At 41.4% G+C, this 13,056-nt stretch overlaps 2 protein-coding genes and 1 pseudogene across 2 annotated transcripts; all 3 read left to right on the forward strand.

Moving 5' to 3' along the window:
- The first annotated feature begins 738 nt into the window (after positions 1-738).
- On the forward strand, positions 739-1,701 carry LOC122914221 (putative olfactory receptor 56B2). Its single transcript, XM_044260851.1, has one exon. It carries the CDS (start codon positions 742-744, stop codon positions 1,699-1,701), a length of 960 nt encoding a protein of 319 aa, XP_044116786.1. The 5' UTR covers positions 739-741.
- Positions 1,702-5,504: 3,803 nt separating this feature from the next.
- Positions 5,505-6,700, forward strand: LOC122913550 (annotated as a pseudogene).
- A 77-nt stretch (positions 6,701-6,777) lies between these two features.
- Positions 6,778-8,613, forward strand: LOC122913551 (regulatory solute carrier protein family 1 member 1-like; the record flags this gene model as incomplete). The annotated part of the gene is given in 1 exon segment (XM_044260239.1): positions 6,778-8,613. A coding segment is annotated over 1 exon segment (1,836 nt), but the record flags the coding sequence as incomplete, so codon positions are not given.
- Between the last annotated feature and the right edge of the window lie 4,443 nt (positions 8,614-13,056).

Below are 13,056 nucleotides of genomic sequence, written 5' to 3' on the forward strand. Positions count from 1 at the left end.
TGCATAAACAAGGAATTCTGGATACTGAAAAGAAATTTTAAAAATAAATAAAAATTAAAAAAAATAAATAAAGACCAGGCTATGATATCAAATGGTTTGCTTTTTGTCGAGCTTCCATGACTTAATATGGAAGATAATAAGCAAGATCCAGATTACTATAATGTTCTATTACTCAATGATGAGAGAGTATAAATCTTTTTTTTTTAAAGATTTTTTATTTATTTGAGAGAGAGAGAGAGAAAGAGAAAGAGAAAGCAAGCAGGGGAAACAGCAGAGGGAGAGGAAGAAGCAGGCTCCAAGCTGAGCAGGAGTCTGATGCAGGACTTGATCTCAGGATCCTTATGGTTTGTCTCCCTCCCTATCCCATCTTGTTTCATGGATTCTTCTCCTACCCACTTAAGCCCCCATGTTGCATCACCACTCCCTCATGATCCTGAAATCATAACCTAAGCTGAAGGCAGTTGCTTAATAGACTAAACCACTTCAGCGACCCCAAGTGGCAATCTTATGTCCCACCTTATAGAGTGTTTTTGAGATTAAATGACTTATAATATGAAATGCACTATCACAGTTCCAGTTTTATAATAGTATACCATTAATGTTAGTAGTGGAATGAGAATAATGAACACAAATCCCCATTTGGTATCATGAACCTAGGTAACTCCATTTCAAGTACTATCTGAGAGTTAATAGAATAGAATAGTAACTTTGAATATATATATATTTTTTCTCTTAGTGAAAATGTTCCAGGATCCCAGAGATTCCAACATCTCTAAGTTTCAAGTCTCTGAGTTCATTCTGATGGGATTCCCAGGCATTCATACCTGGCAGCACTGGATCTCCCTGCCCCTGGCTCTGCTTTACCTCTTGGCTCTCACTGCCAACATCCTTATCCTGATCACCATCAAACAAGAGGCCACACTGCACCAGCCTATGTACTCTTTCCTGGGGATCCTGGCTGTGGTAGACATGGGACTGGCCACCACCATCATGCCCAAGATTTTGGCGATCTTATGGTTCAGTGCTAAGGCCATCAGTCTCCCTGAGTGTTTTGCTCAGATGTATGTCATACACTGTTTTGTGGGCATGGAATCAGGTATCTTTGTCTGCATGGCTATAGACAGATATGTTGCCATTTGTAGACCTCTACGCTATCCATCAATAGTTACTGAATCTTTTGTGGTCAAAGCAACCATGCTCATGGCACTCAGAATTAGCCTGGCTGCCATCCCAGTGCCAGTGTTGGCTTCTAAGAGACACTACTGCTCACAGAACAAAATTGAGCATTGCCTATGCTCTAATCTTGGAGTCACTAGCTTATCCTGTGATGACAGAACCATCAATAGCATATACCAGGTACTTCTGGCCTGGGCATTGATGGGGAGTGATCTGGGTTTGATTTTCTTATCATATGCTTTGATACTTCACTCAGTGCTGAAGCTGAACTCAGCAGAAGCTGCATCCAAAGCTCTAAGTACCTGCACTTCTCACCTCATCCTAATCTTGTTCTTTTACACTGTCATCGTAGTAATTTCCATCACCCACAGTGTAACAATGACAGTTCCCCTCATCCCAGTTCTACTTAATGTATTACACAATGTCATTCCTCCTGCCCTCAACCCCATGGTGTATGCACTCAAGAACAAGGAGCTCAGGCAGGGCTTATATAAGGTACTGAAGCTGGACATCAAGGGCAACTAAGACAGTGGTGAAGTCTGTTTTTAATTTGCATATTTATTCATTGATTATATTCTCAAACACTGCATATGTCAGAACTAAGGAAAATAAACATTAATACTAATTTTCACTTAGTATAAATGCATCTGGTAAAAATGAAAATTCAAAATAAAAAGTGATGAAATTATATTTGAAATCTTGGATTCAAGAATGATTTCCAGCTGAAAAAATGATGCTGATTATCTCAAGGAATCCAAGGGAAGGACAAGTGTAATATTCCTCTCATTTTCCTACCTAGTTGTCCTGTCTAGAACGTCTAGACAGTGTCAAATTGAGGTGGTCAGCAGATATTTTCCAATCTTTGGTTTTTTTTGGGGGGGGTTCTTTTGGCATTTATTTTTTTTTCAATTTATTTATTTTCAGAAAAACATTATTCATTATTTTTTCACCACACCCAGTGCTCCATGCAAGCCGTGCCCTCTATAATACCCACCACCTGGTATCCCAACCTCCCACCCCCTGCCACTTCAAACCCCTCAGATTGTTTTTCAGAGTCCATAGTCTCTCGTGATTCACCTCCCCTTCCAATTTACCACAACTCCCTTCTTCTCTCTAACACCCTTGTCCTCCATGCTATTTGTTATGCTCCACAAATAAGTGAAACCATATGATAATTGACTCTCTCTGCTTGACTTATTTCACTCAGCATAATCTCTTCCAGTCCCGTCCATGTTGCTACAAAAGTTGGGTATTCATCCTTTCTGATGGAGGCATAATACTCCATAGTGTATATGGACCACATCTTCCTTATCATTCGTCCGTTGAAGGGCATCTTGGTTCTTTCCACAGTTTGGCGACCGTGGCCATTGCTGCTATAAACATTGGGGTACAGATGGCCCATCTTTTCACTACATCTGTATCTTTGGGGAAAATATCCAGTAGTGCAATTGCAGGGTCATAGGGAAGAGAATTTCAGACCAATATCACTGATGAATATGGATGCTAAGATTCTCAACAAGATCCTAGCAAACAGGATCCAACAGCACATTAAAAAGATTATCCACCATGACCAGGTGGGATTCATCCCTGGGCTACAAGAATGGTTCAACATTCGCAGATCAATCAATGTGATAGAACAAATTAATATAAGAAGAGAGAAGAACCACATGGCCCTCTCAATTGATGCAGAAAAAGCATTTGACAAAATCCAGTATCTGTTCTTGATTAAAACGCTTCAAAGTATAGGGATAGAGGGAACATTCCTGAACCTCATCAAATCTATCTATGAAAGACCCACAGCAAATATCATCCTCTATGAGAAAAAGCTTGCAACCTTCCCGTTGAGATCAGGAACAAGACAAGGATGCCCACTTTCACCACTCTTGTTCAACATAGTATTAGAAGTCCTAGCAACAGCAATCAGACAACAAAGAGAAGTAAAAGGTATCCAAATTGGTAATGAAGAAGTCAAACTCTCTCTCTTCGCAGATGACATGATTCTATATATGGAAAACCCAAAAGACTCCACCCCCACACTACTAGAACTCATACAGCAATTCAGCAACATGGCAGGATACAAAGTCAATGTGCAGAAATCAGCTGCCTTCTTATACACTAACAATGAAAATACAGAAAGGGAAATTAGAGAATCGATTCCATTGACTATAGCACGAAGAACCATAAGATACCTGGGAATAAACCTAACCAAAGAGGTAAAGGATCTGTATTCGAGGAACTACAGAACACTCATGAAAGAAATTGAAGACCATTCCATGCTCTTGGATCGGAAGAATAAACATTGTTAAATGTATATAAACATTGTTAAAATGTCTATACTGCCTAGAGCAATCTATACTTTTAATGCCATTCCGATCAAAATTCCACCGGTATTCTTCAAAGAGCTGGAGCAAATAATCCAAAAATTTGTATGGAATCAGAAGAGACCCCAAATCGCTAAGGAAATGTTGAAAAACAAAAATAAAGCTGGGGGCATCATGTTACCTGATTTCAAGCTTTATTATAAAGCTGTGATCACCAAGACAGCATGGTACTGGCATAAAACCAATCTTTGTTTTTTTTTTTAAATTAGCGTTTAATCCACATGCATTGATAGAAGCACTGATAACATAGGACTTACTCCTGTCATTTGTCTATTTGCTTTCTAATGTGTCTCAATTTTTTTTTAATGGATGAAGGACTTGAAAAAACATTTCTCTGAAGAAGATGTGCCTTGGGGGCTCCTGGATGGCTCAGTTGATTAAGGATCTGACTTCAGCTTGGGTCATGATCTCAGGGTCCTGGGATTGAGCCCCACATCATGCTCCATGCACAGCAGGGAATCTGCTTCTCCCTCTCCATCTCTATCTGCCCCTCTCCCCACTCAGGCTCTCTCTCTCTCTCTCTTTCAAATAGATAAATAAAATCATTTAAGAAAGAAGATATGCAATTGTTATCAAGCACATGAAGATAAGAGCAATCTCAGTCATTAGATGAATAAAATCAAAACCACTATAAGACACCCTATATTCCTTAAAATGACTGTATTTTATAAATTAGCCAGGGTTGGAGATTTTGTGTAAATACTGGAATCCTCATACATTGTTAATGAGAATGTAAATCTATACATGAGATGTGGAAAACAATTTGATATTTATTCACAAAATTGAACACAATTACCATGTGACTCCTAAAAACAATTTGTACACCAATGTTCACAATAGCAATATTAGCCAAGAAATAGAAAGAACAGAAATGTCCATCAGCAGCCTAATGGATGTACGATTTGAGACATATTCATATACAGCATTATTATTCATTCACAAAAAGGATAAAGTACCCATATGTGCTTTTACATAGATGAACTATGTAAATACTGTACTGAGTGAAATAAGCCAGACACAAAAACTATGTATTGTACAGATATGTATGAATCCATTTATTTGGTATGTCCAGAATAAATCCCTCCATTGAACCAAAAAGCTAATTAGCTGTTGTCTGGACCTGGAAGGATGAATCAATATGGAGTGAGGTTAATGATTATGGAGGGGGTTATTTTTTGTTTGTTTGTTTTGTTTTTTCATTTTTTTGTTTTGTTTTTGCTTGGCATTGGAGATTTTCTGGAATTATATAGTTCTATTGGTTGCACAGCATTGTAAATGTACAAAGCCACTCAATCATAAATGTTGATTGATTTAAATGAGTAATTAGATGGTATGTGAATTTCACCTCAATAAAATAATAGTGGGAAACAGTGCAAAAATGCTATGTATTTGTTGTAGTAACATAGCTTGTGAAATAAAAAAATACATATACATGGGGGTGGCTTCTTAAGCTTTTTCTCTCCCTCTGCCCCTCCAGCCTCACTTGCACTCTTTCTCTTAAAAAAAAAAAATTGGGGGCACCTGGGTGGCTCAGTCAGTTAAATGTCTGACTTGATTTCAGCTCAGGTCATGATCTTAGGATCATAAGCTCAAGCCCCAAGTGGAGCTTCAGGTTCAGTACCAAGTCCCCTTGAGATTCTCTCTCTGCCTCTGGCCCTCCCCAAACTCATTTATGCATGCTCTCTCTCCTTCTCTAAATAAATAAAACCTTTCAAAATAAAAATATAGAAGCAGGCAGACGGAGTCGCAGGCGAGTGGCGGCCGCCGTGCTTGGTAGTGAGGGCGGGAGGGAGTGAGTCACTGAGCATGTGTGACGGAGGGAAGGAGCAAGTGGGCGAGCGAGCAAGGAGCTAGCACCGTTCGCCCGCATCACCAGCCAGGCCCAGCCGCCGCCCCGCAGCCCAGCGCCGAGGCTGGGCCGAGCCGAGCTGGGTCGGGCCCGGGGCCATGCTGCTCACCGTGTACTGTGTGAGGAGGGACCTCTGCGAGGTGACTTTTTCCCGCCAGGTCGAGGCGGACTTCCAGCTGCACAATTTCCGCGCGCTGTGAGAGCTAGAGTCCGGCATCCACGCAGCGGAGAGCCAGATTGTCTATGCTGAAAGACCTCTCACATACAACCACAGATTGCTGGCTTCCTACGGCTTGAAAGATGGGGACGTTGTGATTTTAGGACAGAAGGAGAACGCCGACCCTTGACCTCCAGTGCAGTTCCCAAACTTACCCCGCATAGACTTCCGTAGTATAGCCTACCTGGCACGTTAGGCTCCTGGCAGCGCCAGCCACCAGCACAGCATTCCCACTCATCTCCTGGAGACATAGCTTCATCTCCTCAGGGCTTGGACAATCCGGCCTTGCTCTGAGACATGCTGCTGGCCAACCCCCATGAGCTGTCCTTGCTGAAGGAACACAACCCGCCCTTGGCAGATGCTCTGCTCAGTGGAAACCTTGAGAAATTTTCTAGGGTCCTGGTGGAGCAGCAGCAGGACCGAACCCAGAGAGAGCAAGAAAGGATTCATCTCTTTTCTGCTGACCCTTTTGATTTTGAAGCTCAGGCAAAAATAGAAGAAGATATAAGGCAACAGAACATTGAGGAAAACATGACCATAGCTATGGAAGAAGCTCCTGAAAGTTTTGGCCAAGTAGTGATGCTTTATATTAACTGCAAAGTAAACGAACACCCTGTGAAAGCATTCATTGACTCAGGTGCCCAGATGACTATTATGAGCCAAGCTTGTGCAGAAAGGTGTAACATAATGAGGCTGGTGAACCATCGGTGGGCAGGGATCGCCAAAGGAGTGGGCACCCAGAAAATTATTGGAAGGGTACATCAAGCTCAGGTTCAGATTGAAGGTGATTTCCTGGCGTGTTCATTCTCTATACTTGAGGAACAGCCCATGGGCATACTTCTGGGTCTGGACATGCTAAAGCAGCATCAGTGTTCCATTGACCTCAAGAAAAATGTGCTCGTGATCAGCACCACTGGCTCTCAGACCACCTTTCTCCCCGAGGGAGAGTTACCGGAGTATGCCCGGTTGGCATATGGGGCTGGGCGAGAGGCCATGCGGCCAGAGGAGATTGCAGACCAGGAACTAGCAGAAGCTCTTCAAAATTCCGTAGAGGACGCAGAGCGTCAGAAGCTATGATGCATGTAGTGTGTGTACTGCAGCTGGAGTGGGCCCCAGGCCAGAGAAAAGTGGTAAAGAAATTACCTCACTGGTAATTACCAGCTTCAGATGGATGTAAACATCCAGCCCATCCTTTAGGACAGAGTCCTGAGATTGGTAATCCTATGAGTCTTGCTCACTCTGGCTCTGCTTCAGTCTGCCCTATCAAGCCCAGTGACCCTGACAGCATCGAACCTGAAGCTGTGAAGGCTTTGAAGGCTTCAGCTGAATTCTAGATAACCTCTGAAAAGAAAGAACATCTTCCTCTCCAGGATCTTCCTGATAGTGCTTCTTCAGCAGACCACAGTCCAGTTCCGCCTTTGCAGAATTCCTCCGAAGAAGCCATTGTTACTGATAACATGGAGAAATCTGCTGAAAGAAGCACCCAGGGCCCAAGATCTCATCTCCACACAAGACAGCAAGGTAGTGTACCTGTCACAACCACTAGGGTGCAAGAACAACCAGAGCTTCTAGGTGGGAAGGGTCGGCATCCAGATAATCAGAACCTGCCTCAGGTGAGTGGCCTTCGGAGGCACAAGGAACCAGGGAATGAACAGCACAGGGTTAGACAACCAAATGCTCTAAATGACCAAGAACATCTCTGCAACATAGAGGACTCTGAGCTTTTTGGAGAAAGGCAACAGAATCAGCAAAGAAGTGTTGATTTGGAAACGGCAGTGAAAGGAGACAGGCTACAACAGAATGTGGACCTTTCGGGTACAGAAGAAAATACTCAACCTTCAGGGTGCTTTGGCTGCTCGAATTCAGAAACACTTAAGGAAGTAGATACAGTTGAAGAATCCCTCATTGCTCTGTGTAATTCCGCATATGGTCAGCAGGCAAGTGTCAGGGACATTGGGGCATCTTCTCTCAGCTTTGATAATCCCTTGATGGAAGTGGAACCATCAAAATGTAACCCTTTGTCTGAAATTTTGAGTAATTCCATTTGCACTCAGGATTTACAGCTCCCAGACAGTAACATTGAAATGTCTGGAACAGGTAAAGAAGATGGGGATTGCTCCCCCTCCTTAAGTCTTTGTGGCAGTTGTCAGCCCTCTGTGGAGTCAGCAGAGGAATCCTGCTCATCTCTAACAGTAGCCTTGAAGGAACTCCATGAACTTCTGGTCATTAGTAATAAACAATCTTCAGAAAATACATCTGGGGAAGTTATCTGTCAGTCTGAAATGGTAACCAAGAGCCAAACAGTTATTAAGGACCTTTCTGAAATATGGACCCAAAGTGAGCATCTTACAGTTACCCAGAATGAAGAGAGTTCACAAGTCAACTTTCATCACACCATATCTGTATCGGTGAGGGCAGAGAAGTTACCAGATGCTTCAGATGGTGCTGGAGTAGATGCCATTGAAAGTAGTACCATTGGGGATCCGGGCAATGGCCTACTAATGGATAAGAAAAGTGACCCTGAGTCTAGGGAATCCAGAAGGGAGAGCAGCTCTGCCACTCTGGCCTCCACTAAAACGTCTGATCAGTCACACTGCACCTTAGGTGTGGACATTCCCCCCAAACTCGTAGCAGGCGAGGAGGATGCAGTCAGTCACACTTGTGAGCAAACGAAGTATGAAACCAGTTTCATAATGGTTGAAGATTTGGGTCAGGGCACACAGAAGCCAATGCCAGACAGGCCAGAGACCAGAGAAGTTGTCTGTCCCAGAGCTGCAGAGTCAAGTCTTGAGTTTGAACCACCTCCTGGCCAGCCATCAGCAAGTCCCTCCATTCTTTCACCATTAATTTTTCCCGCCACAGACATTGACCGCATTCTCCGTGCCAGCTTCACTTTGCAGGAAGCTCTTGGGGCTTTGCATCGAGTTGGTGCAAATGCAGATCTTGCACTTCTTGTTTTGCTAGCAAAGAACACTGTAGTTCCTACATAACCATGGCGCAGGGGGCTAGACCGTACTCCATTCCCTTCAAAAAAGCTATACACACATGTACACACTCACCACATATACAGTATATGTAGAAACCTGCAAGCAGAATGTTGATCCAGATGTTTTTTAAAGATTTTTTTCAGCCAAAGTAACTTATCTCCTGTCTGATGAATTTGTCTATTCTCTTTGTTAAAATTTGGGCCTTTTAAAATGTATTGGCAGTATGTGCATACAAAAGCTTTTTATTATCATTAAGATGATGTATTCTGGAATAAAATTGATGGTTTTGTGTATAGCATACCATTTTAGAATAAGAGTGAATGCTTTAAAAAGCAGAAGCTAAGAGAAATCCCACCACCCGTGCAGCTAAAAGCAGATCAACTTCCCATTTGGGCTGTGTGTGTGCTGGAGGCAAGGTATGACTTGTCTCAGTTGTCCATTTGCAAACTGGATCACATGGTTTGGTGTTTGGAATTACAGTTAGTGCTCTGTGTATTGATGATTCATCAGTTATGACAGGAAATTGAAGGATAATTGAATAATATTTCCTAGAGTGGTATGTTTTTTTCGTGTGATTAGGATTTGACCTTTTTATGGAATGACATGGGAGGGTTTAGAATTTGGGCTGATTTGTGTATCATAGGCTGCTGCATGGATTGCCAAGTGTTTGGGGTGGGACACTGCAGGGGGTGGGGGAGTCCACATCAGAGTGAAACATGGTGCTACCCAGACAGGAAAAGGAAGAGTCTGTAATTCCATTTGCAAATGTTTTGGTGATGCTTCAAGAATCACGAGTGAAAAATGGCCAAGAAGCACTGGAATTGACTGGGGGGGTTTGCTAGCATCTTACTGATCACCCCTCAACCCTTAGTAATGATGATGAACTTAAAGATCGCTAGTGGTTTGTTCGCCAGCAGTTGATTTCCTTTCAAAGCTCATCTACTAGGAACTTCTTCTAAAGCTCAGGTTGAGCTGTGATCTGCGTGGAATATTGCGAAGTGGGATAACCTTGTCACTGGTTCACCTTGGTGCTTGGAATGGTAAGTCTCTGTGTTGATGTACTTCATGGCACCAGAAATAGCAACTGCAGTTTCTGACTAAAGTGGCCTTGGTAGAGATTTCCATCCCTTTCTTTCCTCAGGAGTTTCTTTTTTAAAGCAAGACGTGTCATATTTGTGTTTACGATGTCAAGGTCGAGTGGGGCATAGTATATAGATGTATTTATTGTGGCCCTTTTTAATATGAGGACTAGCCCTCGGAAACCATTGTCCTGTGGGCACCACTGTGCAATAATCCTACTGGATAGATTTTAGGTAGTTTTTCCTGGAAAATTAACTCTCTTATGTACCTAGCAGGGATCTGAAATCTTGGTTTTACTGAAAAGAATTTTGAGAACGACTCCTGATTCCAAGTTGTAGTTCGTAATGTGTTCAAAACAGATGTTTTGAAAGGGTGATTCGTGAACTCAGTGTTAAATGGTTTTGTCTAAAGTCTTACTCTCTTTGGAAGTTTATTCTTTCCCTCAAAATTTGAGTCATTGAGCACAATCAGAGTAGAGGCTCATATCTCAGGAGTTTTTGAAATTTTAATTTGGGGGGGCGCTTAGAGACGTTTCTCTTCTACCCTATTCCATCTTCTTTTCCTTTGCTGTGATGTTTGTGTGTGTGTGTGTGTGATAAGACTTTAGTGATGTGATGGAAAGTCACACAGATTCATCATGACCCTCTAAGTTGAGGTGGTTGACAGAAGGAGTTGTGGTTTTACTGTTTCCCAGAGGCCGCTTAGAACAGGGGGTCAGCCAGGTGGTCTTGACGTGTTCTTATAGACAATTACATGTTGCAGACCCTTTTGCCTGCCCCACACCAAAGACATAAGATGCACTAGGAAACTGCATATAGGATTTCTGTCAACCAACTCTTAGAGCGGTGATTGTAATTAAGTAGTTGGTGCTATGATTGAAGCAAAATCTGGTAGCAATGCAACAGGCCCTGTATTTGTTTTATGGGTGGTAATTGGGAATTTACTCTAAGCTTATAAATCTTTAGGTGGGATTGGTGAGAGGTAGGGGAAGTTATCGGTGACAACAGACTCCTCCTAAAAGGTCTCTGCGTGAAGCTGGGCCTCCTAGTCTTCTGTCTGGGCAGTGGTGCACTGCTCAGAGGTAAGGCCACTCCGTTTTTACAGTGCAGAGATTTGGGTGGGATGTAGACTATAAGCCCAGAAAAGGTTTTATTATAACAGCTTTTTACATATGTATATTTATTTTCATTTATTTATTTATTTTTTACATGCATTTTATTATTTTTATTAACATATAGTGTATTATTTGTTTCTACATGCATTTTAAAAACATGAAATGGAAAAAATGAAAAAATAAAATACAATAAAAACAGAGAGGGAAGCAAACCATAAGAGACTTTTTAAAAATTAGCATATAATATGTTATTTGTTTCAGGGGTACAGGTCTGTGATTCATCAGTCTTACACAGTTAAGAGACTCTTAACCATATTAAACAAACTGAAGTTTGCTGGAGGGGTGGTGGGTGGGGGGATGGAGCAGCTGGGTGATGGGCATTTAAGGATGGCAAGTGATGTGATGAGCACTGGGTGTTGTATACAACTGATAAATCACTAAATTCTACCTCTGATACTAATAATACAATATATGTTAATTAAATTGAATTTAAATAGAAAATTTTTTAAAAAGGAAAATAAAAGAATTGTTATATTTCCTGATAGCTTGATCTTTTCTTATTTTTGAAATATCTTTTTTTATTGTCTTAGGTAAGCAGTTTTTATGTCCAAAAAATGGCATGCCTCTTCTGTTAGCCTGTTAGTATGGTGAGTGAATCCATTTACTAAGGAGTTGAGGTGAATCAAGGATTTTTTATTTCTATAGTTATGTCTGTGAACCACAGGTTTCAAATTATCCTAATTGTATCCTATCCCAAATTTTTCTAAGGTGATGGCTGGGACTATGGAAGGTTTCCTTAATTTTCCTACTCCACCCTCAGCTTTGGGCCTTTCTGGTGCACTTAAACCACAGAGGTGGTCTCTTTCTGAGCTTTTATCTCCTCTAGTGTAGATGACAGCTGGGTGTTACTTGGTGGGGCTGAAGGGCATTGTCTGTTGTCCTGGTTCTTCCTCAGTGTCAGGTAAGCCTCAAGAGCCTGTGTCTTGAGTATAGGGCTTTCTCAGTGATCCTGTACCTCCTTCTTGTGATGATCAAACTCTTCCTGATATTAGCTCTTATGTGAGAAAGAATTTCTGCCCTCACCTAGTGAATATCTCTAATAATGGCGATGATGATGATGATAGTTCTAATGATACTGGTATAGGAATTTGGATGTAAGACATTTCCTCAATCTCCTCTGGGAGTGGAGGATCTTTTCCTTCTATTTTTTTTTCCCCAGCCACAATGGGTCATTATGTGTGCACTTGGGGCAACAGAGTTCGCTGCCCTTTCCCAGTACCTTAAGGTTCTTATTTTCCAAGGAGGAGAAGGGTCTTAGCGGGACATTGTACCTTTACAGTGATGGTTGTTCCCCTCCCCTATGTCAGTACCACTGAGGGAGACATTCTTTACTTCACTTCCCCATTGCCATCATTTCTCACAAGCACACAGTGGATAAACAGGAAGAAGGACATTCAAGTGGAAGTGAAGTCCAGTTTCTGAGCCACCTGGCGCCCCCATACTATCAGACTCACTCATACTCAGGCTTGGAAAAGTTGGTACACATTTTAGTTGAGTTCTTCTCAATCAGTGTATAGCTTCTGACTTCCTTCTCTGAGGTCCGACTCCCTTCTCTGAGGTCTGACTCAGATAAGCCAGGTTTCTAAGCTGTCAGTGGAAGTGAAACTCCTCTTCTACATCTGATACCCATTTATATTTCCTCTCTTGCCTCTTTTTAGATTGACCGTTATTATTCCTCCCTTCCCAATGACTAGTAGAATTTTTAAATAATTCTTTTTTTTAATATTTTTTTATTTTTCTGTTTTTAAAATTTTTTTTAATTTGTGCTTTTTATTAGTTTTTTATTGTAATAAAAAGTATTTATAATATTTTTATAATAAAATATTATAAATACTTTATAAAGTATATATAATATACTTTATATTGAGTATAATAATAAACTAAATTAGTAATATAGTATTATATAATGTTATATATATATATTTTAATTTTTTCAATTTATTTATTTTCAGAAAAACAGTATTTATTATTTTTTCACCACAATCAGTGCTCCATGCAATCCGTGCCCTCTATAATACCCACCACCTGGTACCCCAACCTCCCACCCCCCCACCACTTCAAACCCCTCAGATTGCTTTTCTGAGTCCATAGTCTCTCATGATTCACCTCCTCTTCCAATTTACCCTAACTCCCTTCTCCTCTCTAACACCCCTTGTCCTCCATGCTATTTGTTATGCTCCACAAATAAGTGA

This window comes from Neovison vison, chromosome 7 (genome assembly GCF_020171115.1).
Source record: "Neovison vison isolate M4711 chromosome 7, ASM_NN_V1, whole genome shotgun sequence".
NCBI lineage: Eukaryota > Metazoa > Chordata > Mammalia > Carnivora > Mustelidae > Neogale > Neogale vison.

Coding starts and splice junctions, on each gene's coding strand:
- LOC122914221 (XM_044260851.1), top strand. CDS start 742: ATGTTCCAGGATCCCAGAGATTCCAACATCTCTAAGTTTCAAGTCTCT.